Source organism: Ischnura elegans, chromosome 5, assembly GCF_921293095.1.
Source record: "Ischnura elegans chromosome 5, ioIscEleg1.1, whole genome shotgun sequence".
In the NCBI taxonomy this organism is placed as follows: domain Eukaryota; kingdom Metazoa; phylum Arthropoda; class Insecta; order Odonata; family Coenagrionidae; genus Ischnura; species Ischnura elegans.
In genome coordinates this window covers 103,579,132-103,605,356 of record NC_060250.1, presented here as the reverse complement: position 1 = coordinate 103,605,356, position 26,225 = coordinate 103,579,132, and the positions used below count along the sequence as shown (strand labels likewise).

General features: G+C 38.2%; 1 protein-coding gene across 1 annotated transcript in view; it reads left to right on the top strand.

Moving 5' to 3' along the window:
- LOC124159354 (sodium-dependent serotonin transporter) overlaps positions 1 to 26,225 on the top strand; it is a 110,095-nt gene that overhangs the window by 24,300 nt on the left and 59,570 nt on the right. The window contains exon 2 of the mRNA XM_046535119.1: positions 17,794 to 17,928. Within this exon, the coding sequence (XP_046391075.1) occupies positions 17,820 to 17,928 (109 nt within the window). The 5' untranslated portion in view covers positions 17,794 to 17,819. The remainder of the gene's footprint in view (positions 1 to 17,793; positions 17,929 to 26,225) is intronic.

The following is a 26,225-nucleotide window of genomic DNA, read 5'->3' as shown; positions in this document are numbered from 1 at the left end:
TATGCCAAGTGAAATTCAGTTGTATTCGGTGTCGTCATGCAGCGCGGCTGCTTCTTGAGGCAAAGCTCGTGAATATTAGACTCAAGCATTACTTAAGTCACATACATCTACATCTACATAATACCCTGCGAGCCACCTCTAGGGAGTTTGGCAGGGAGAGATCGATCATCAGCATGGACTCCCACATGCATAACACACGGTCCAAAAAACATCACGCATACATAATGCACCTGTAATTAACATAATCGTTTTTCAAGAGCAATTAGTTCGAATTCATGCGATTGAAACATTTTGGTAATACGGTATTTGAAAAAACCTAAGTAGAAATTCATAAATATTGCATGAGGAAAATACTACTGTAAATTCGAGGTAGGAAGAAAAGACTAACCAAGAGAGTAAGAGTAAGGAGACGGGTTCTCCTCAAGATTGAACAAAAAGTATTTGTTCAGCGAATGAAGGCGGAAATAAAGTTGAAAGTGGCGTTTAAATCAAAGGATGCCCAGCAAGCAGTAGGGAGAAGTAAAAGAAATTATAATGAATAGAAAATGGTGCATTTTTTTCTTAAGACGTAGAAAACTTACTTTCTGAAGGTGTGGCATGTAATACATGCCCAGAATATCTCTTTCAACGTTGAAGAATCCGGTGAGGCAGCAGGGGCTTCAAAATATGGTTCCATGCGCCGCCATTGTCTTTTTCTGACACAAATGAGCCAAGCTGAGCTCTACTGACCTCTCCTCCGACGAGCACGGTACTAATCCTGAAGTGCTCTCATCATATGACTCACAATTGTCTGTATGCTAATAAATCTTACTTAAAATCGTTATTTTTATCCGGGTCCTCGGTTAAGAGTGTAGAGATCACTTAAGTCGCCTCGGATCGTTCCTCCGATCAGACAAAGCCCTCTCCAAAGTCACTCTTGGGGTTGGAGAGCCCATTTGTCAAGTTAGTCCACTTATACCCTCCAACGTTTGCTCGCATTACGCTCATTTACCCTCCAGTGTCGCGAGTGTATTTTTTTGATTCCCCGCATGCACAGCTGTTAAGAGCGTTTAAGATCAGTCAAGCATATCTGCTTTGCAAGATAACACAGAATTTCTTCCGAAAAAAATTGGTCAAAAACATTCAGTCATAGTCAAAACCTGGTGTCAACGATTCTACCGTTTCTGGCAAAAAGATTACATATGTAAGGCATTTGAAGACTTTTGAATAGTTTGGGACGGAGTATAAATTAGCGCTTAGATTCATTTTCAACATTTGTTGCTCAACTCAGTTTATCGGGTAAAAGGAAATATTTTCAACCTGTTACCTAATCATGGGGCTAACTAAAAAATTAATATATTTTTAGATTGTTGCGGGTCGTTTGAATATTTTAATTCTTTGCATTCATTATCATGTTTTTTCTTTGTCAATTCCTTCCAAGGATGGGAAATATCGATCTTCCGCACCTATAATTTGACTGCTTAGCCTTTTTGTAATACTGATTATCATTTCAAACGTCATAGTTATTTACACACGCCCGCTATATGTATTGTATTCTCATCGAGAAAGCGGCAGCCACGCGTATTCTGGCTTATATAACTTCTAAATATTTTTTGTGCATAAATGTTGCATTTCAATTACCATACGGATTTCGAGTGAGCTAAGAGTGACTGCTGACGAGTCACCTTCATAACAAAAACGATCCAGCAAGAAAAACGTGATAAACAAACGGAAATAATTATTGTTAATACGAACTACTTAATAGGAGTCGCGCTGGAAGATAAATATTTTAACTCGATTATTTCTCTTTTTGACAAGGTAATCTATTCCAGTTGTTCAAGGTAGGTATTCTCAAAGTTTTAAAACTTTCCGTCTATATTAAATATCTACTTGTCTGGCATTCTCGTTATTCATGTCTTCAATCTTCTATTTCGATTTAAATATTACTTTTGGCTTGCCTATTCCTTCTCTCCTTATTTATTGATACTATTAACATTGTCTAATGACTCTTTATTTTTTTAATTGTATCCCCACCTTTTTATCCCGTGTTATTGGTTGTGATGCTATGTTTTCTTATAACCGTTTTAAGATACCTTGTGATAAATCACGGATTTTCTCTCATTTTTTTCTAATTTGTGTTCACTTCTCGTTGAGCGAGCCCATTACGGGAGTTTATCATGTGTCGTTCGAGTGATAGTTTCACAGAGCGTCAGATTAATGTATTCCGTTGCCACCCAGTGAAAAGTCGTGGAAGGGTTGTCATAATCTGATTACCTCATGAATTTTATTATTAGCATGGATTCCGCTCTAATTGGACGTATAAGCCTTTATTTCTACCATGGTTACCTACTTTAGTTTCCTTGTGAATTATATGACCTGGGTCTATCAGTGCTAGTATCAACCTCGTGCATTTGCATACCTCTAATGATGTCGTTTTATAGATCGTGTACTGGGGAAATTTAACCTTCATACTCTTGGCTTCTGTGTCAGTACTATCTCATCAGACCCGTCGGTTTTTTTCCTATTTTGGGAAAGTCGGTGGCAGAAGCTAAATAAAAATGTATCGAGAATGGAAATCAGCCAATATACTGTATGCTCTAAGCATAGGAGTGGGACTAGGTGGTCCAGTGGGACTAGAATTGGGTAGATGGATTGGCTGTTGATCGAAAGATCGCCGATTCAAAACTGAGAAGCCCTCGGCCACCCTTGACCAAAGTCCTCGAATTCCGAGGCGGCTAAGGGAAGCGAGTCAGCCCCCAACCCTGAATGTACGAATTTCACACGCCTGTGGCTTGGTCCGGGGTGAGCTCTACCTTAACCTGTTCAAACCAAGTTTTGGATTGAACCACTGGATGGGGGATCAAGGATGTGAAATGTATGAAAATTAGTACAATACCGCTTTTATCCATAACGTACATCAATGAGGTGTAATAACTTTGAACACTTTTGAAAACGTCTTGGAATTCTCTTTCGGCCGAACCTATGCGCAGGAAACTTCGACAATAAGATCATGCCGTGACGCCGAGTTCGTTGAATAAAAGTAGCAACTCTCCCAAAATTATCCAATTCTAGAATTCATACTCAATATTTATCGTTTGCGTTGCAGTTATAGGGTTTTGGAGCTCAATTTTTAGTCTTAAATGACCAAATCGCATCGCTGAGGCAGTCGGCTTGGACGACGGTGCGCCGATAAACTTACTTGCGGACATCACCGTCATCGAATTCGACAGTCGGCGCGAAGTGTCTAGACCCGAGTAAGTTTTTACCTGTGCAGAATTATGACCTGTCAGCCACAAAACTGTTATTTTTTAAAATTTACTTTCCATTTATTTTTTACGTATATGGTTGGCTAATTGGTTAATATCACCTAGCGAATAATTTAAGTAAGTAAAAATGACACTCTAGCTTAGAAAAAAAATAAAATTTATGCATTTTATAAGTTCTCTTTAATTATATTTCTTGTGAAACGTGTCCCCTTGTTATCAAATAAATTGTACCGAATATTTTCCTTAGTGTTTCAATATTATCTTCGTGGCAGGTTATCTATGATATTGTATAAAAATTGAGTGGTGCCTGTCTGTTTGACTGTTAATCAATCACTCAAAATCTATCGAACCGAATGAAACGAAATGCGGCAGAGAGATTATTCGTATTCCCAGTTCGCGTTTAAGATGTATAAATACGGCCTTAAGGCCCTGGAAGGCCCTCAAGTGCTCCCTATCTCTGCAAAAACATGATGGACCTAGAAGAGAATATGGTGGTCGTTCAGAGGTTGCCTTATTACCATGCTTGTTTCTTTCAAAATCACATAAAATTGAGGATTAGGGTATTCATTTTCACAGTTAAATGAATAAAAACACGAAGTTTCTCTCTATTTCACCCCATTTCCTCATGCGGTTAAAATTTTCTGACTAATTGCATATTTATGAGATAAAAAAATTCTAAAATTTTCTCCTCAACAACAGTATCTTTCAAGTATGTGGAATAGTTTTTGTGCATTTTATTCTGTGCTTGACAACCAATAAAAAATAACGATTTTTACTCTGAGGCCATTCATATAAAGTCAAATTTAGACGCAAAAGATAAGGGATATGTTTTTTTATTTTAACATACTCCACATATCATTCATTCCCTGTAATGGCTCAAGAGATATCCACGCTAATTTATACTTAAGGTTATGCGTGAGTCAATTTATTGCTGGCGTTGTCCCCTTTACGTATCCCTTTGATCTTCCTATGATTTAGAAAACTATAATGGCGATGACGTATTTGCCGTTGCCGAATCATCTCCACGTGGCTTCGCCCGGCACGCGTGCATTTTCCGATGGAGGCCAAGGCCGCGTATTTCGGTGCGTGACCTTGCCACCCAACCGCCAACCTCTCTGTCGGCGGAAGCTCACGCGCGCTCTTTGTCTGTCGAGCGGAGAAAGTTCACGCGCCTCGCCACTTCACGCGTCTCAAAGCGATTCTTACGCTCCTCTTGAGTCTCATCAGGGATGGCAAGAGAAACTAAACGAAAGTCAGGACCAGTAATATTTCGATAGTTTCGTTCTCGGGAGCGAAATGTAGAAGCGGAACGAAATGGATTTAAACTCGGGGAGCTAAACTCAGCGTCGAAACGAAACCAGAGTCAAAGCTACTTCGGGACGAAACTGAAGTAAAACTATGGGACAAAATGCAAAAATGGAGGTTGAGCTTCTACGGCCTCGGAACTGTAGAAAGGAATTACTCTATTGGCCCTTGCTGATCCCCGACGACGCTCTCTTGGAACAATATTTTTCTCCCAGAAAATTGAAGCCATCTGAAGGTGAGTCGTGTGAGTGACTGCTTAATGAGTGCGTGTGTTTCCACAAATCACTGGCTATCCCTAACAGGTCCATCTTGTGAAGATTCCCGGTTTTTCGTAGAGCGAGAATCCTTTGTGGAGGTCACTACAGCCCCCACAAAAGATCTTGTAGTGTATGTTTGTTGTGTGTGAATGTGTGCGTGTTTGTGTTTTGGACTTTCCGGTTGAGAGGCTGGTGTTTGGTCCCTGCGGTGAATTTCTCCCACCTTCCCGCACACCAACGCAATAACAATTTTGACTTGCAAGGTGGACGAGCCGTGGGAGAATTATACGGCCAATTGAGTAATTCCTTTCTACTATACTATGGGACAAAACGAAACGCAGATAATGTTTCGCCCCTGAGGTACCACGTGCTTCACCTTCGAGCGGTTTAGTTTCGACCCACACACCGAGTAGTACGAAATATGGTCGAATGCAGTAGAGGCTCGGTTTACCGCCATTAGATGCTGGGGGCACTCATATTTTTACCACTAACAGGAGATCGGCGATCGCAATCAGACCATTCGGTTTTTAAGCTCAATGTTTTAACCTCTCTACACGCATTTCAAAAGTAATGGGTCGAAACTTTTCTCTCTTATCCCCCTCCACTCAACTTCTGGTATCGAAATTTAACTATGAGCAGCGGAGTTTTTATTGATTTAGTTACGTTCCCGGGAGTTAAGTTTCGTGCCGGGTCGACACTAAACCCCTTGGTGATTTTAATTTCGTGCGGGAATGAAACTAAACCTAGGCCTCGTATTTTCGTTTTTCGTTTTACATTTTCGTTTCGTTTCACTTGCCATCCTTGAGTCTCATACTGGAAATTCAGGAATTGAAAAATGATGGAATGGCGATGCAATTGCCGGCAATCCTATATACTAGACCGGAAATTGGGAACATCTCCAATTTTTCGCGAGCTAAGTTCGTGGAATATGTTCATAGCTTAATAAATATATTGAAAACATAGTCAGTTTCTAACATCTTTATTCGATCCAACCTCGACCGGCTTCAACACATTCGTGCCAAAACTCCAAAGGTTTGCCTTATGCTTCATTCAGGCCGAAAATTCGAAAATAAGGGCACAAAATAAAGTTTAGTAATACTATACGTCGAGCAAGAGTACACACATATAAATTATTTTAGTTTCAAATATAATTTTAAATACCAAATAAAACATTAACGCATTAAATTTAACAACTAGTTCCTTTTTTGAATTTGCAATGGTAACTATCGTTTTAGGTTTGTGTTTATATTTTTTTGATTCATCAGCTGTGATGAGATTTGAAGCGTGAAAAATGAAGCAAAAGTTTGCCAGGCAAGTGCTTAAATCAATTGTCCAGATGAACCTTAAAGAGATTCACAATTGGAACATGAATTAAAAGCGTTCAATAAAACCAAATAAAATTCTTTTCAATGGTAATAAACTTTTTAATCGAAATAAAAAACATTTAAATAAACTCGTCGGAATCAGCTCATCAGCTATTTTCGGAGAGATCGGAGATGGAGGAGTGGGACATCACGTGATATGGGATTTTTCGTCTTCGATCTCCGTAATTATTAGATTATAAATCATCTTATTTTTTATAAATTGTAGGGCTCAAATCCCGATTGACCAAAGCGATTTTTGCTCACAGAATTTTTTCCGTTGGTCAAAAATTAAGAAAGTATCTGCCCTACACTTACTGCGTCAAAATCAACCGCAGCCAACTAGTCTACAGCTCTACCCTCACCTCTACTGGAAAACCTTCGGCTTGAATCACTGCATACAATACTCATCAATTGATTTGTTTTAACTTGTTAGGGGAATTACATTTTTAAGTATCCTTTATACGTTGAATAGTGCAGGTATTTATGATCTACGATACGTTTTCTTTTATGATGGAAACTAAATTTTTATATTATTTTTTTGAACGTCTTTATTTTTGAATAGGTCGAAAATGAGGAGCAATATATCGTTTTAAATGGATAAAATGTATTTTTAGAAGGCAGTATTGAGTGATACATTAGATTTTGTTGGGTTTGGCAGATGTTTTCGAGTTCGAAAGAAGTGGAAAATAAACTGAAGGAAGAACCGTGCGCGTGGACTTGAGAATAACCGGCAGGCGAGACTGATAGCATTGATCAAAGAATGCAAAGTTCAATAATCATCCGGGGAAAATGCTGGTGAATCAGTAAATATTGCCGTGGAAAATTAAAACAACAATCGAACAAAACAAATTTTCAAAAAAATGAAAAAAATCAAATGAGTACCTGCGAAACGTTTTTGCGATTAGTGGCGGAAATTCGAAATTCGCGCTGACAAATGATATCAGCGAATAGGTGGTGTTACACACCTTTTAAGTGGATTAGGTTGAGAACTGCAAGTATCTCGAAGCAGTGGCGCAGCAAGGGGGGGGGGTTGGGTTATAAAAGCCACCCCAGAGCTCAGAGAAATTTTTAACTTTAATCTATTTTACTTAATTGGATTGATATTACTAATAGAATAGTGTAAGTATTAATAAAATATCCCTCATATATAAGCCGTATAACTCACCATTTTGAACCATTCATCTGGAAATTCCGCAATTAATTTATCTCGCACCTACCGCTTATCCTGGTGGATACTCCATACCCTCACACACCGGTATTAGTTGCACCTAAACCCCCCAACCTTAATTCCTAGCTGAGCGCCTGTCTCGGAGACCATACGTACGCTTACGTGGTTTGAGCAATTGAGAACAGGCATCTTTACGTAAGACGGGTGTTTCATACTAGGGACGCTCTAAATTTCAAGGTTTGAATGAAACTGCAAAATAAGAATAATGAATATTCAATAGATGAAGTGGAATTTATATAGGAATTTCATGTTTTCACGGTCAATAAGGGACCGTAATAAATTTAGGCATTGCCAAAAAAAATCTCCACGTTCGCCATGAATTAAAAAATATATTCTAATTACCTCTTCAGGTAAACGATTGGAATGCTAATACCCCTCGCCATAAGCTGTTTGTGGCGGTTTAAGAGCGAGAAATGAAGTGAATCCCGTAACTTCAGAGAGGTGGAGTTTCGTAGAGTAAAATAAAAAGTAAAGGCTGCAAGGAAATGAGAAGTAATGCTGTTTGTAATGCGTTTGATAATGAGTTCAAAGCCTTTAAATAAGGCTAGTATTTTTCAATTGCAAAGTTTAGGTTTTTTCTTTGGAATAAATTCACGATGGAATGTGCTCTCTCAGTTTATAATGTTTTTCTTTTGCTTTTCGCGCAGTACATTTACATTCGTTCGTCATTTAAGTTCATCATTTATAGAGATTGTGTCATGACAAATTAGCAATTTGATTGCCATTCATAATTATTTATTCAAGACTAAATTCACACATAAATTTTATTGCTCTTTCCTACATTGATATTATTTTCTAGATATATTTGCTCAATATAAAGTAATCCATGTAGTATATGATAGATCTTTTATTTTTAGTCCACCTCGAAAAATCGTATAATAATCGGGAGCATCCAATACAATTTGCAAAGGTTAGTGGTACAAAAAAATTCAAAAGTACGGATTAACCCAATAAAATATGCAAATATTGGAGATAAAAAAAAATTAGCGAGGAGAAGGTGCGAAAAATCCAGAATGATAGTGAAAAAGGCATCACCAGCTCCAGAAGACGAATGCATCACGCTGTTATATACTCTCGGAGAGATGCTGTCGGTCGATCAAGGCGCGAGACAGCGGTCTTTGGAACGCGCAATCCCCCCCACCCGTCACAGCAATATCACCCCGCTAACTCCAAAGCCGACTGCGAACGAGGGATAATAATTCCGTCGGCCACGCCGCCTTACGCCGTCTTCGGGAAACACTGTTCCCACGGCCCCCTAACTCCTTTTTTCTCCCTTTTTTTCTTTCTCAGTGTAAATGCCTCCGGCCGCTTTTTCCTACGTCTTTTCCTTGGCGTTCTTCGACGAAATCCTTTTGAGCGGGGGAAAAATGGGCCCCTTGTGGAAAAATATATATATAGAGAAGGTTCGGAAAAAATCTGCCGAGAGCTTATTTATTCCCGTCTTTTTCGTCTCAAGAGGAGATACAAGGAGGATGAATAAGGAGGGATCATGAATTTTCTTCCTTTGGCTGTCGTTTAGTTGGGGGGAGGTTGTCGTTTAGTTCATTGTTGCGACACTTGGGAAGCGCGTCTTCTCCTTGGCGGAGTTTTTTGCCTCGGGGGAAGTGGGGGGGTATGTTTACTCCCCATCCCCCACCCCTCCCCTACCTCCCCTGCACCCATGCATTGCTCGCGTTGTCAAGGCAACGGTTCCGCAAACGCGAAGGGAATCACAAACGTGTCGCAATAAGCAGCGGCCGCTTTCCCACCCACGTGTAGCAATTAAGCATCGAAATCAGCCCCTTGTCATTCTTTTCCCTTCTTTCTCCATTTTATCCCGCTCTTCCTCATTTTATTCGTCCGCGCAATTTTCTCTGTGGACTCTCTCCTTCAGGTCAATACCCCATCCCCCCACCTTACGTCACCCTTTTCATTTCAGAGACTACTTACGCGTAATTGAGTTACGCACTGCCCGCGACTATTATCTTCCTTTCTGAGCTACAAAAGCGATGATATCGCATGTTTGCGTGGTTGGAGGCGTCTTTTCATTTAGCATTCTCTGGATCCTCTCCGTTTCTTCTGCGAATCCAAGAAAATAATTAATTAAGACGGCCACTCTCTTAATTCTTGCATAGGCTCTAAAATTAAAGAGACAAATTGCTATCTTGAGTCTTATTCTCTTTTTGTGTCATATCCCCATGTTTAAAGAGAGGGGGTATCGTGCGCAGATGGTAAACTCAAAGGTCGTGGGCTTATATCCGAGGTTGATAGTGTACTTTTTCCGGTTGTGAGATTCAGAAAATGAGAGATAAAATGAGGAATGAAAGACAAGACTGAGAATTTTATTTGTAATTAACTTGCCTTCGTGACGAATCGGCTATTATTATTTTCAAAAAAGCTTATTTTCTCGGACGCTGAGGTGTAGTTAACCTCTTTTAATGATAATGGTGATGAAATTAAAATGAATTGAGCGGTGAAAATGATAAGTGAGGTCACTTTTATCTGGATTCCAACAGCTAATGTTACTTTCATTTCGTTGTTGTTGTTAAACAAATAGTGAAACTCGGTTCGTATGAAACCATTTAAAAATGAAATTAAAATAGTTTGTAAATTTTCACTCTGGAGAAATTTCACACCATAATCCATAAAAAAAAATACGCTTTACTAAAAAATGAAATGGCCAATTTGGACAAAGTTGACATCTCGAATGTTGATGAAAATCTCAAAGTTCTTAAGTTTGAATATTATTACTTCATCTTAATTCCTGCCTTTTCAGAAATTTAACCCCACTGCTTCAGCGTCAGAAATAACCCTGAGTTTTTACCTATAGAGTATAAAATGGATGTCAATAAACAAATTAGTTATTATTGCTTGTCGCTGAGCAGGTGTTTTTATTTTTCTGAAATATTCCGGCAATGCCTCTGTGCAAATGATCGCTTTGGGTTATATTTTCGCTAATTTTACCACGTAAAAAAATATCTTATGTCCGAGTACTTCTTACGCATACGACGACTCTTATGATGAAAGTGGCTTAAAAAACGGAAGGGGTTGGGAATATGATGCTATTTATTGCGATTTGAGTAAAAATTATATAAAATTATATTGTGCCCCTAGTATGTTATCATCACACTTCGAGTAATTTTTATGTAAAATCACATTATTTGTATCGGAATTGAAACTTAAGAGAAGACGCACATTTTAAAGATAAAACATCATTTTGGCATGGAATTTCCTGCAGAATTGATTATAGGATGTTGAGAATGTTCAACTTAAATTATTAAAATTAGAATGGCGACTGGAGTCAATTCAAATATAGAAATCAATAATATAAATAGAAAATAATATATTCACTTTTAAATTTTATCATATTTATTTTACGACAAAATATCAAATTTTTAGATAACCATTGCATTGCATTCACGGTGCAGCGCTTTACTGTTGCGTGGACATGGACACTTCGCAAGGAGGACGAGAGAAGACTGGATGCGTTCGAGATGTGGTTGTGGAGAAAGAAGGAGGAAGTAAAGTCAACGGAGAGGAGGAGGAGGTACGGCGAAATGCTGGACACGGTGGGTGAGGAGAGGCAGCTTCTAGATGTGATACGGAGAAGAAGGTATGCGAGGAAGGATGGAGCGAGTACTTAGCGGGGAGAGGATGTTGAAAATTAGGTTAGGGGATAGAATTTTGGGGAAAAGAGGGAGGGAAAGGAGGTGAATATGATTTTTAGATAAAATGAAAGGATGTAGGCCTTATTGTGAATTGAAGAGGGAGATCAAAAAAAGGCAGGGGAAACTACCCGTATACTTCTTAAATACTTCAATCAAACCAAACTTAATAGGCAGAACACGTTAATGATAATAATTGAATAAAGTCACTACATTGGGCTCAATGCCACTCAGCAAACCACTTAGCTTGAAAAAATTTTGAACTTCACCGAATAGGCTGACGAGCTTTCCTCGGTACCTATAGCTGTGCATGTCGAACGACAGCAATCGTAGGGAGTTGGGAGATATATTCATTTCCACCAGCTCTGGAAAGGATATCTGAATTGAGGTGTGGTATTGCGGAAGGGGGCATGTTATTGGGGTTTTAGCGGGGGGGAAGTGGAGCCAGGGGTAGGGGAAGTGTGATGATAGCCTGGGAAATAGTTACCCTCTCCCTTTACCCGAGACTGATTCTTAGTCTCCATTTTTCGGTCGCTCGGGAAAGATTTGGGGGGTGGTGGAGTGAGGATATTAAGACTTTAATCTCCTTATTAGGGAAGAAACTCACCGAGCGGGTGGCGTGGGACGTGGCAGGTGGATTACGGCGGTTGCAAACTTTGTTTCCTCCCTCCCCTTAATCTCCCTTTCTTTTCCCAAATCTCTGCCAACTGCCTCGCATCCCTCCACTTCTCCGCCATTTCCTCTCCTTCTCTTTCATCATCAGAGGCGACCCACCCATCCCTTTCCCGGAGTTTGAGGTCAGTGAAGAAAATGACCACAAATATATTTATTCCCAATCCATTTTCTTATCCGAATCTTTCTTTCGGAATATTACTCAGGCTAATTTCGAACCAGTCGCAAAAGAGGTAGTATGTATTCCGAAAGAAAAAAATTTGTCTGGACTGGGAAATGAACCACTGACCTTTTAACCATCTTAGTGCTAGTGAGAAATACGGAAGGTATATTCATAAAATGTAGCAGCTAATAGAAAAACAACACAAAGCTACTTTATTACGTATCCATAAAAGTTTTTTTGTTATTGAGGTTAAACTGGTTAATATTGACAAAATATTTTTGCGTTTACTGAAATAAAATATATCAATGTAATAAGTTACAGCAAATTGAATAATGTCCTACGTGAAAGTCGATATATCGGCCCGCCGCACTTTTCGCTCGAGTGTCAAAAGCCGATATATCGGCCCGCCGCATTAAAAGGGTTAAATCTCTGGGCCGCAACACTTCTATCATCTATCGCTCAGAGATGCAACGTTTAGACTGATTTGGATAGGTGAGGAAATGTCGTAATTTATTAGAAGTACCAGCAAGAAAGCTAATATCCGGCCATTATCCTTTGCGTGTGTGTTAAAGTCTTGTTCAACGCATTCTTTGTCTCGGCAATGACTACCATGTCGTCAGCAAATCGTAGCATACTAATTATGTCTCCGTAGATATTGACAACCAAATTTTTCTCCTTGATTTTATTGATGGCTTTCTCGACGCAAACATAAAAAATTACGGGGGACGGTGCACACTGCACACCCTTGCTTCTCTCCTTTTCCTATTCTTTCTTCTACACAGTAAGACTCAGTGATGGGAGACTTCAAACATTCTGGTTAGGGGGTATATTCTTTACCTGAGCCACTTCGCATTTCGAGAAGTGTTTGGAGGTTGTCCGAGGCTTCGCGTGGAATTTGAACCAGAAATCGTCTATCATCAGCCCAACGCTGTTGGCAGATGCCCCCACCATGGTCTTGGGGATGGGCTTTTTATTGCAATGGCATTTCACTTGACAATTCAATGGAGGATATTTCTGTAGCTGAAAAAATACCGGGCAAATCTTTTTCATCGTCAATGTAAGATTTAGCATAAAAAAATCTTGATTGTAAGTTTGTTTTTTTGGTCAATCGGAAGAAAATTGTCGTCCAAAGTAAAGTCCTCTTTTAGATAATATTTTCTCAAGTCAAGTAACAAAAAGCTCCCCATCCTATAACCGGTTCATTATTTTTCTTTTTCTGATGATTTCAGCGTAAGATCTCGTTGATTTGCGCACCATTTCCAACTTCTTTTTATTCCTTACTTTACATGAAACTTGTCTTTGTTTGGCTTAAACATTAATGACGCGGATCCGAGATACATGAACATCCAGAGATTTTCATGAGAGTTTTTTAGAGTTCGAATGGCGTCACAATATCTTTAAGTACTAGGAAGGACAAAAAAGGAGGCTGCCTACTCGTAGAAGAGAGCTAATATGAATCATGCAGTGGAAGATGTTAGAATCTATCTTTGCTTCAGTTGAAAATCCTGTTGAAAGACAAGCAGGACTATTAGGGAAAATTATTGCTTTTTTATGTTTTGGATCCTTATAATAGCAAAGTATTTATTTTAGATTCTTTCGGAATTGAATACTATACTAAGAATGTAGTAGTCGCTGAAATTGGCTACATAAATATAATCACTGGGTCGTTGAAAGGATCATTGGTAGCTTTCACTAGCTGTACTAACCTTTTCTTAATTTTAGTTTCATTGGACAATTCTATTGGGGATTTTATAACTGGTTATAACATCCGATCATCATAGTTAATCGTGGAAAAAGATGTTCATTCTGGGATACCTACTAGAATCGTTATCACTAGATTGGCTTTCGGTTTCTCAGGATTTGAAGTCTTTTCCTCAGAATTTCAGTTACTGGGTATCGCTTTAATTAATTATGCTCCCAAATTAAATTTAGTTGACGCCGATTTTTTTACAGAGGAAAGCATACCTTTTTTAATGACAACCATGTGCGAGGAAAATTAGCAAAAACATTCGTCACCAGTTTTTTCAGCGGAGTAAATATAATATTTTGTCTATAGTTCGAAATAAAGCTTATCTATGCTTTTTCCAGTTTCGCCTCAGGATCACGACCGATTTTCTGGATACATCGACACGTCGTCGTTTCGCCGACTTCTTGCTGTTGCCTTTTTTACGCAAGAATGCTCCTTTTGTGACCATCTCGGCAGTGGAGCACATTTCTTTTATTCTTTGCTGACGTCACGAATCAAAGCAATCCGATTGCTCTTGAGATGGAGTCAACGAAAAGAGGCAATCGGTTTTCGTGTTCGTTTTGCGCGCTCAGCAACCAATTAGTTCGTGTTCCCGGCGTCGGCGCCTCGGGCTGTGCCGCCGCGCAGCCACTCTGTAGTCATTCCGAGAATTCCCCCTCACCTTGATGTTATCCAAGAAATCGACCGACCGCTCTCAAATAACCGAAAACCTTCCACTTTTGGCGGGTGGTATCCTCTCACGCCTCGTGTGATTGGGTGAGAGTGGCAAGAATCAGCGATTAGGGACTCTGCTGACAACTCGTGCGGTCGGAGGAGCAGCGTCCAATCAATTATTAATTCCGCGAGGAGATTGCGAAGTGGTGTCCTTCCTGGATTAGGACGGATTTCATTCAAGTTTGGGATGAAGGGATGGAGAGGGATAATTAAAAGGCCAAAGACGTAATTTCCCTCACGACCAGCTTTCTCAGACGTTCGCAGTTTTATCATCCACTTTAGATGTTAGAAGATCTGTTTGTTTAAAATAAAAAAAATGTGTATAGTTTTTGTATATACACCACTAATAAGCTGGGATTCCTCTTACAGTTGCTTTTTCTCTTGAAATTATTGAACGGGAAACAATTGTTGAGGCAAATAAGTTCCGAAGAACGTGCTTTTTCTGCACATGATTGACACAGCATTTGTGTTATAAAGTAAGTCAGAGATTGTTAAGACATTAATGAAAATATAAGTGAGGCAAGTGGTGTATTTAAAATACCATGATAGAAAATGCTCTCTTTATAGGTATGCCAATTCAACTAGGGAAGAAAATCAATGCATGGGATATTACGTATTGAGATACCCGAGTTATTTTTGTGTTATTTTTAGTACTGCCTACTGAACTTTGGAAAGCTATTTTAATGCTGCCATGCCACTTATCGAGGCTGTGAAAATTTGATTTTCATTCTCATTCATAGGAAGTATCATAGTTGTGGTGATGATTCTATGAATAGGATGTATTCTCGTTCGAACAACTAACCTTAAAGATTCTTATTTTTAGTTTTTCGTCAGAGTACTAATAAATAGCTTTGTTTTGAAAACAAAATTGGACCTGGAACCCTACTGTACATTCCATTTTTAATTTATATTTGTTTGCATAAAAATATTCTGAATGCTGCTATTATTATATACAAAATGCATATCTTACCAGTAATAGCGAATACCAAAGCGGGTTAGGATGTAGGTTCTGTATATTGAGGTAGTAAAAAAATAGAAAAATTAGTTTCAATGGTTGGATGGGAGATTCCGTACCTGCTTTAAGTAATAACTCCTTTTTTCATCGAATCGAGATGAGTTACCGTCGATATCCACTAAATTCCAAAAATTATGATTCCCTCATTATTAGTAAAAGGTAATTATCATTTAAATTAATTATAATAATTGTGTCCATTAGGATTTTGTAGTTCCCTAGATATGTTTGTAAAGAATTAGTATTCTTATTTCCAATGTTTGACGTGTGTTGGTAAAAGTGAATTGTATTGGGAAAGCGAAGCTTGCGGCTGCTTTTTCAGTTTTTTAAGGCTTACTTCATGCTTAAAAGGAGTAAATTCTGTCCAGCGATCACGGAATGCTTTGGCCAGTTCCAAGGGCGTACCCAGGATCATAACTAGGGGGGGAGGGGGCAAGCCAAGGTCTAGGGGTGGGCAAGCCATGGTATGGGAGGGGACAAGCCATGGTCTTGGGGGTGGGGGGCAAAATAAGTTGTGACATTAGTTTATGAGATTATATCCTTGAAAAAATAGTTTAATTTTTGTTACACATCTTATACTGATACGTATCATTTTTCGTGGGCTTAAAGAAAAATTGTTGAATGCTTTCGTTTCAATTCAGTACTGATTTTTCTGGAAGACTTGCGATTTTTCCTTCTGGGGGGGGGGGGGGGGGCTGCTGTCCCTCCTCTTGCCCCTCGATGGGTACGCCCATGGCCAGTACCTAGTGATTATTTTGCTATCCCGTTGCATTTCTGAATGTAAAACACTTTTTCCAGATAATTAATCAATTGAAAGGAGGAAAAGAGACCCCGAATTTAATTATTTGCCTATTTACTTAACCTCATTTTACATTTGAACACCGCGCGGCGTAGTGGAGTGAAATGGGGTGCCTATGGAGTTTCAAAGGCGTGACTTGGTTGTTGTGGGTGAATAAGTAAGTACGTGGAAATTGAGTAGAAAGGGGGAGGAATGTGGACTAAGAGCTAGCAGATGGCCGTGTTGAGTGGAAGATCCACGGGGGGTGGAAAAAGCCAGGCGATTTGACCACACAGGGTCACTTAGGCAGGAAGAGTGCGACAATGTTGATGGCATGGAGCGCTTGTAGGGTAATGCAGGCGGTAGGAAGGGCAGGGTCTCCGATGGAGGGGATAAATGTGTGGAAAGAAAAAGAGGAGAAACGCGAATCTGAGGGTTGGGGAGGACATTCCTCGCCGCTTGGATTTTAGAAGAGCCACTGCAAAAAGTGCATGGGATTCATTGTTATTTTAGGACTTATCAAATTAAAATTATGTGCTGTAAATAAATTACAAGAAATATTACGGTATTTCATATTTTTGTAAATGAAAGTGACCGTAAAAAGAAGTGAAAGCAAACTTTTCTGGCATAGAATAAAATAAAAAACTTTGTTTTATTCCACGCTTTATTTTAAATAGCACGACCCGGGTTTCAGCATCTAATGCTGTCATCACCTGAATGCTAAATGTTGCTAAATGTTGAATTTAATTTTGAGTGATAATCGAATTTAATTTTAAGTGAATGACTTTTATTTTGAAGGTTAATATATTGTTCAAGTCGCTCCTTCAATAATACTGGTAAAGTATAAAGGTAGTCAAAATTTAACTTTTCTCTAGGCGCAGGGACTTTGCGCATGGTTAGATGTACGGAATTTATAAACGTGCGTCAAACTGTATTTCCAAAGCTGTGCGTGAACTAGTGACTTTGTACGCAGTCACGCTTTAGGGCGCAAGGTTGTTTGATCCCAGGGTGACATTTATATTAAGGATTCCAAGGCTTAGTGATGTACCTGGTAATATACCTAACCGGAAATTGGGAGACCCGGGTTCGTTTTCCGGCTAAAGCAAATGATTTTTTGCACGGCGAATTTCACTCCTAGTGTATAAACTATATTCCGTCCTTATCGTCAATCTAATATCACTTAAGGACGTAAAAGCCTAGTGGTATTGGTAATCTTCTTGTATCACGACAATAGGAAATTTATTTACGTGTGGTGCTCGCTTCACAAATTTAGGGTTCGCGTTCGAATTGTGGAGGAGGCGAAAGTTGAAGTCAGATTACTGATTGATTGCTGTGAGGAGGGTACTTTAATTACCTCGTCCCTTGGATATTATCTTAGGCTCACGTTCTATTTGCTCAAAAATTATTTTTTTAAAGTGTAAGTTCATATGAGAATAAGTATTCTCAGAATGGTTCACGCACAATTTTCAGTATTCAATTGTAATAGTTAGCTGTAGCCGTCGGAAAGATGAGGTGAAAACCAATGGACTAATTTGTGGAAGCTAAACCAGCATATTTTTAACTGGCCCGGAAAGTGTTAAACTGGATGCCATGGTTTCACAAATGAGCTGCGCCCGGCTAAATTTTTCCAGGTTGACGTTTAATCTTTCTTTCCTTCTCTTCAGGGGCCTTCCTCATCCCGTACACGCTGATGTTGGTGTTTGGTGGCCTGCCGCTCTTCTACATGGAGTTGGCGCTTGGGCAGTTCCACCGATGCGGCTGCCTGACTATATGGAGGCGCATTTGCCCAGCGCTCAAAGGTATGATTTACTTAATTTCGACATCTCTGAAATATCGAGGGACTGAATGATTTCTTGGGCTTGTTTTGAGCCGTTTTCTTCTTTCGCCATAGCTATTTAGTTTATCACGAATGAATTAGCAGATAAAGTGGTGGGTATCGCGAACGATAAATTATTTCAGGAAGCGATCAGTTCACATTTTTAGCCAAGCTCAACATTTTCCAATTTGGGTAAGTATCAGGATCCGATAGTTAAAAATGGAATTTAATGGAATACGTGTATTCATGTATACTCCTAAGAAAATATGAAATTCCTAAATGTTGTATGTGAAATTTCTATCTTCTTGTCCTATAGTTATGCTTTGATGCTTTCAGTGTATCCATTGACCAAAATAATTTTTCACGAACAACTTGAGGCATTAAACTTCACCTTCACCTCTGTTATTTCTTGTGCAATGCCTATTCCCTTATATTAGGTATCATTGTGGGATAAAGGTATTTCTATCTGAAATATTGGGATAAATTTTCTAAGGTTATTAATTCCATTATTTGCGCACAATTATATATTCACTCATATCTAGCTGAATAAAGCTGCTATACACTTACCTAGAGTAATTCACTTAACGATTTTTGCGGTGTCCAGGTGAACAACGGGTCGACAGTAATGAAACTTATGAGGCTATCTAATGCGCATTTCTATATTCTGAGTCATAAGAATACTATGGCTAATAAATGATGTAAGTGAGTAAAAATATGCAAGTTAAATTAATATATTGTGGCAGTGAACTCAAAATTCTGAGAAAGGAGTCCCATGAAAATATTTCACTTGTCAATATGTGGGCTGCATATTCCCATTTTTCATTTAAACATCATTGGTCATCACATTCGGGAGCCATTGTTTTATAAAAATATGATAAAAGTTAGAATTGCATCTTTACTTCTAATAGTACGGTCGAGGCGGAATGTTCTTCTTCTTCCTTGGCGCTACAGCATTTTGTCAGTATTGGCTTCCATTACAATCTTCCTAAATAATTCCTTCCTCCCCTCAAAGTGGCCAGGTCTGCTTCCACTCCGTCTTATCGTTTTGGGCGTGGAACGTCCTCTTCTTTTTCCATTAAATAATTTTTCCCTCCAAAAATCTTTTGGCCACTCTCCCCTCTGGAATTCTAAACAAATGTCCCTTCCCTCTGAGTCTCTGTGACTTGACACATCTCACTACATCTTGGCCGTAGGCATGGGCGGTACTTAAAAAAGTACCGGTATTTTTGTGATGAGTACTAAAAAGCAATAATAGTACTCTCACGGTAGTACCGGCGAAAAAATACCGGTATACCGGTATTTTTATAATTGATAAAATATGTTAATAAGTTAAGATTTAACGCTTGTCTTACCCTAATTATACGGCATTTGGGCAAATAAGCGTAACATAAAGAAAGAATACACTGAAAAAATCATTAAGTGGCTTTATTCGAAAATTTATCGGAAAAATACATGGAGGCTAGATTCTCCAATAGTGAGAAGGGTGATTGCGATGAAGTTTTTAAAGGCAATGATTTTGGTGCATACCATTACATTTTGGTGTTTTCCTGGCGTATTTGAAGTGTGAAGCTCTCTAGGGAATTCTATCAGATGACTTGTTTTCCTGAAGCCACCGGTTTTTTTTATGACTCGAGAACAACATTAGAACGTCTTCTGCCGAGAACTTATAATGAAAAGTCTTCTTATTTATAGAGCTTACGTTTTCAGTCTGAGTTTAACTAGTAAAAGCTCCTCTAATGTTAAGACATTTAATTTTATGATTTTACACAACTATAATCGGTGTTAGTTATAGCTAAAATACTGCGATCGAATAAAATTTGGCGTTTAGGTCGCTGTTCCATTTATTTCAGAGAAAGAAATACATATGTGAAGTTCGATAACTTTGACTTTTCTTGCCTTATTTGAGTAAATAAATATCTTCTATATCAATAATGATAACACTTATCTCGAACTCACATTTTGTAAAAGTACCGTTAAATGATGAGAAAACAAGAAAGAAACTGAGGAAGGAGGACGCATCTTAATAATTAAGAAGCAAAATTAATTTGGTCTTCTTTTGATGGTGCACTTGATTGGTTGTATGTAAAAAAAACGAGAACGGATGAACATTTTTAATACATTTAAAAAGTTAATGACAATTGTAAACAAGCTTAGCCTATATCATGACAGCATCGCTATTTTTCAGTCTCTTCCTACGTTGATCAACTGTTTCAGTGCCCCTACCATCAGTTTAAATTAAAATAAACAAATGGTATTATTTTTAGTGTGCTTAAATACAAGTTTTGCACTTATTGCATAAGTCGGCATCTATATTTTCTTGTCTCTTGTTATGATTTCTTGAGAAATATCCTTGGCATTAATTAAATAAACACTTCTTGCTGAGAGCCATTGTGAATAGGTGTTTATTTCTTGGAAATGACAAGGAGGTTGTACCTATATTTGTATGTATGTTCATGTATCTGTGTTTACAACCTCGGAAATGGCCTACTTTGCTTGTTATATTATCAACATTCAATTGTTTAAGTAGCTGGGTAGGTGGTTGATTGATATCACATAAGATAGCAGCGCCGTCGAAGTACCGGTATTTCTAGTACCGATACTCCGGTAGTACCGCTAAAAAATACTGGACGGTACTACCGAAGTAGGAAAAAAATAGTATTCGGTACTACCGAAAACCGGTATTTTTTGCCCATGCCTACTTGGTCGCCTGCGAGGTCTTCAAGTTCTTCATTTTATCACCCTCTAAAAACTCCATTTTCTTGTATGGATCCTAAATTTTTCCTCAGGATCCTCATCTCAAAGCATCTAAGTGCGTATGCCTCTACTGTTGATAATGTTTAGCATAAAAATCCATCAGTGACTACAGGTCTTATTAAAAAAATGAAAAAAAATAATCTGTGATAGGCTCACTTATATAATCGAAGAAGCACGACCCAGGTTCAGAAAAATAGTTACATCTTAAGGTCCAAGAAGATATAACCTGAAGATGTAACTATGTTATGAAACCCGGGTCGGGCTTTTTCAAATATTTTATATAATATAAACAGTGAAACTAACAAAGTTTATTTTTTCAATTTTTAATGGAAATATTTCACACAGGTAAACCTGAAAGCATCAGATCTTATTTAGGTTCTACATATGTATTTTACACATAATATTCCTTCTATAAATTTAATCCTGGTCGGGACAGTGTAAATATTTACTAGAGGCGCAACTCGTCTAATATGGCTTTTAGAAGTCGTGAGCTATTTTGGCGCATCTCTGAGATTGAGGTAGTGAATATGCAAAGCCTCCGTCCGGCCTCAGTCAAGGATGAGAAGATGAATTTGCATCGCCCGAGCACCTGTCGTCGGAAGCGCCAAAGAGTGAAGAACGGCTAGATGGAGTCGCGTTACCATCGGGCATGGTCGAGTTATTGCTTGAAGGCGGAAGGGTCACCTGCGCGCAGTATAAAGCCAATGTCACCTTCCGTCTCGCAACCTGCGATCCCACGGGAAGAAGAGCTGATTTATTTTTCAAAGAACGGTTTATACTAGGAGTTGGAGCGGAGGAAGGACTAGACCTTCATTGTTCACTTAGAATGGTTTTTCTCCGTCATTTTAGTGCTTCTTCATTTGTACGTAAAATAGGATGAACTTGAATAATAGCATTGTTTAATACTATTGATCCATGAGAGCGCGATAGCCTCTCTGATCGGGCACGTAGCCAGGGGGTGATATAGGGGCTTAAGCAACCCCAAAATCTGTTCACCTTCCTCAAAAATATTGTGTGACTGTACCCAATATTATATAGCGCGTAAAAGTTTTTAAAACAGATTCTGTTTATGCGTGATGTTTCTTCTATTTTTCGTAAAGGGCATAGCCGAATAAGAGGGTGAAAAGTCCCCTCTTCGGGATTTTCCCGGACTTGGGGCATAGGATCAAAAAGGACTAACCTCCCCAAACTTCCAGATCGCTAAGGGCCCACCAGGGCCTGCTAGCTCGAAAATTCGATTTCCACTGTTTTTTCAAATATCTCGGGGTAGCAAGCATATTTTTAAATGCGGTTTGCGACGTTCGAGGGCTTTCTTAATGGAGCAAATGCCCCATTTTTTCACAACTTTTCAGTGGCATAAGGAGAATTGGCGACGATTTGAAAATTTCAAACGCTAGTTTTCATGAAATATTTTTGAGAGTGCCACAAAGCAAAAATTTGTTTCGGAGTGTTTAAATACCTTTCGGCTAATGTAATGAAAAAAGAATATTTAGGTGGTAAAACGCCGCGAAAACATTAAAATATGCGATTTTGGCAATTTTTTGCTGTTTTTTCTATGATCTTTGCCCCCATAACAACTGTTTCATACCATCTTGCAAATATTTTGTCCTCTCACTAACGTTCAAACTCATACCGATTGTAATTCCAACCAAAAGGGACAGTTGCTTTGCATTAGACTTAGGCACTCCTCTTTCCCCTCCCCCGGGATAATTTTTTTACGACACGCCTGTCTGTGATAGTAGGTGAAACCAGTGGCGCAGCGATGGGGGGTGAAACGATTGGGGGATAAACCGCCCCCCCAGAGATTAGAGAAATTTTTAAGTTAAATCCATTTTACTTAATTGGATTGATATTACTAATAGAATAGTGTAAGGATTAGTAAAATATCCCTCAGAGAGCCATAAATCTCACCATTTTGCACCGTTTACCTTAAAATTCCGAAATGTATTAATATCGCACCTACCGCTTATCTTGGTTGGTATTCCATACTCCCACACACCCCGGTATTAGCTGCACCTAAGCCACCCCAGCCTTAATTCCTAGCTGCGCCCCTGGGTGAAACGATTGGCTTCTGACTTAAGGGCCCCGGTTCCAAATCTTCGCCTTTACACACCCTCAAAACCAACATCTTTGATAAGCTAAGCGGCCAAGGATAATGAGCTGTGTCCACAGTCATGAATGCGTATTATTTACACGCCCGTGGCTTAGTCCGGGGATCTCAATCTTCCGTAATCATAATAAATATTTGGTTTTAACTCTGAGTTTAGTTTGAGTATTGTCAAGTTATGGTCCGTATACTCATGTAAACCTCAGATAGACTTAAGAGATCTTAAATGTTACTGTACCTCACATTTATATGTCGTCTGGTTCTACATTTATGCTTGGATCTATTCAGTGTTTTCATTGACATATATATTTTTAAGTGAACAACTTGAAGCAGTAAAATTCAACTTCAACTCTCAGAAATTTTTACGCAGTGCCCATTCTCTCATTTTAGATCTTTATCCCACAATTTTCTACGATTATTATTAATTCCATTATTTCCGCAGAGTTATTTTTTGACTCATATCTGACTGTATCAAGTCACTATATCTTACCACATTATACTCATTGCTAGTGACCTACGCATTAACCAATTACGTTTGACCTGCAAATTTTAGCCATTTGATCGTTGCATAAAGTTCAAGAACGAATTATGTATCTATCGGGAATGCTAAATTAAGGTCTAAAGACGTGAAGAAGAGGGTTTATACACAGTATTAAACCAAATATATATATTGGTAAATGTGATGATATTTCAAATTGTGGGTATTATGAATACATCCTTATTTAAAGTGAAGGTATCTCTAGGACATTATATTACCGAAAATATTTTTTTTTGTGAAATTTCTATGAGACATTTGCTCTCCCTTTTCTGATGGAGGGATTTTTTTAAAATTTCGATAGCCATCAGTATTATTCAATTATCCTGATACCTGCCATCTATTTCCTTGAAATCGTGGAGGAATCATATCCTTACTCATCACTATATATTCTCAGCAGTTCACGACTCATTCCTGATATCTTTGGAATTTATACCTTATCTGCTAATTTAGATGGATTAATACAGGTAATAATAATTGTTATTCTAAGAAAGTTTACAGCTAACTACGGTTAATCCATTGATAGCAACCTATTGTTAATCAGTCATTAACCTTCGAGTAAATCTTTCGATCATTGCATATAGTTCAAGGAAGGGTTTTGTACAATATATTTCTCACGGGCATTCTGTACACAGTTATAAAGTTATTTTATATCTCTCTAACATATGAAATAAATTAGCATTAGAGGAAAATAATTTTACTCTTTGGCTTTATTTAGTCTATATGTATATAAGATTAACTTGTTCTTATGGCGTACTCTCTCCTAATTACGGCTGTGTATGTAGAGATTGATGAAAAGAGGATATAGAAGCTAATGGATAACCTTAAGAGGATAAGTCCATAGCTGGATTATGTGCCTCGATGTGACTTGGATGATATACGGAAATGGAATCATTATAACGCAAGTTCATGACATAATCTTAATTTGGGTTCAAAAGGGATGCCACTCCAGTGTCAAGATCTTATCATGTCGAACACTGCGTATTGAGCCAAAAACAGAGTCAATCCTTTGCTTTGTTCGCAATCCAATCGATTCTCGGGATATCTTGAATTTCTGGACGCTTTGGGTACCTCAAGACTTAAGTCAAAAGGCTAAAACATGCCCCTCATGTGTTATTGGAAACGTATCAACTACAGCTGGTAATTATTGATTGTGGAAAATCATGTTCGATAAAATCATTCAAATTGTGTGCAAAGCTAAATTTCGATAACTTTTCTCTACATCCTTACTTTCAGAGAAGTAGTTCCATTTAGTGAAATTTCATTCCTGCTATCCACAAATTGCATAAAACGTGCGGAAAACATTGAAAAACTAAAATCTCCTGTCACTATTGCTAAATTTTGGCCGGTGTAACCATATTTCGCAATAAATACGCGGTAATAGCCGCTTAAATAACATCCATATTTTTTATATTGCATATGGATAAACTGGGGCGTTACTTGTGTAAAACTTGACGTTGAGCGCGATAAATTACAGGCGAAAGTGGTTTCTTTCAAGGTAAATGATTATTCGTTCCTCTACTTATTTAACTAAAATAGATAATGATATTAATATTATCCATTTTAGCTCAAAGTATTTTAATGATATAATTAGATAATATTGGAATACTCGCTATAAAAATGTTTCAGAATTAATTGAGACGTTTTCTAAAATAAGTAAAATATGTTGCTGACTCGTTGCGGTAGTTTTATTTCGTAATTCTGTATTACTTTTATTGCCAGCGTCATCGGAGTGAGAAATAAATTACGTGTCACATTTTCATTAACTAGGGGAAATTGATATTCTCTTCATAGTTTTTGGAGAATTAATGAATGCTATTTTGTCTTATCTGACGTCTTAAAAATAACTATTATTAGCATTTTCATGGATAAAATGCAGCTCGTTAAAATGGATAAAGAGCACGTCCCGCAAAATAAAATTTTTCTGTATTATATCTTTACGTTTAGTCCAAATAATTACTTATTACACATGTATTAACGTTATTTTATTTATCTCGAGTTAAATTTACGCATTGACCATTTTATTTTCATACTATTTAAACAATATTTATTTTTAGAAACAATGGCGTATTTAATTTTGGTCATGAAGATAATTATTTTACAAATCAAAACGTTGGCTCATTGATAAAAATATATCTATCCTTCTCACTAAACATTTGTGGTAGATAAGTACGAAGAAATGAATTGACACCCTTGATGTGTTTATACACAGTGATCAACCCTACCATGCACGCTCTCTTTCATTCTCTACGATATTCATCAGTCTTTCATTCCGACCCGATGGCGCGTGCTTCAAGGCCTGTCTTTCCCTGCCACCGCACCTTCATCTCTGACTACACTTCCCGATGCCTACCGCTTCCCCTTGTCATCACGGTCCCTTCAAGATGGAGAAATGAATTGGGGATGATTGGGGGTGGCAACTGCAAATATTATCCCTCCAAAAATTGAAATTTCACCCTCGACGGAACCTTCCCGCCCATGAAATTACTTTCATTTTTAATTCGTCCCCCTCTTCGCCTGTTGCTCCTTTCCTTATTCATCGTGTGCCAGCTACCCTTGGGCCAATTTCAATCGTTTCCAATCCAATCCTTCAGAGGGGTGATTGAAAGTGTACCATGCTAATCGCTTGTTCCTAAAAAGGAAACATTATCCTTACATTACATTTTACCGAAAGTAAATAATATTTTACTTGTTATTTATTATTATTATTATTGTTATAACAATAATATATGAAGTTTTTATTTGTATATCATTCGGTTAGTTGGTTTCATAGATTAGTTTAACCCAAGTTAATACGTAAAATTTCTATATGAGAGCACATGTACATAGAAATAGAAAGACAATTTACCCAAAACAAAAGAAACGTGGAAAAAGGGCAACAGAC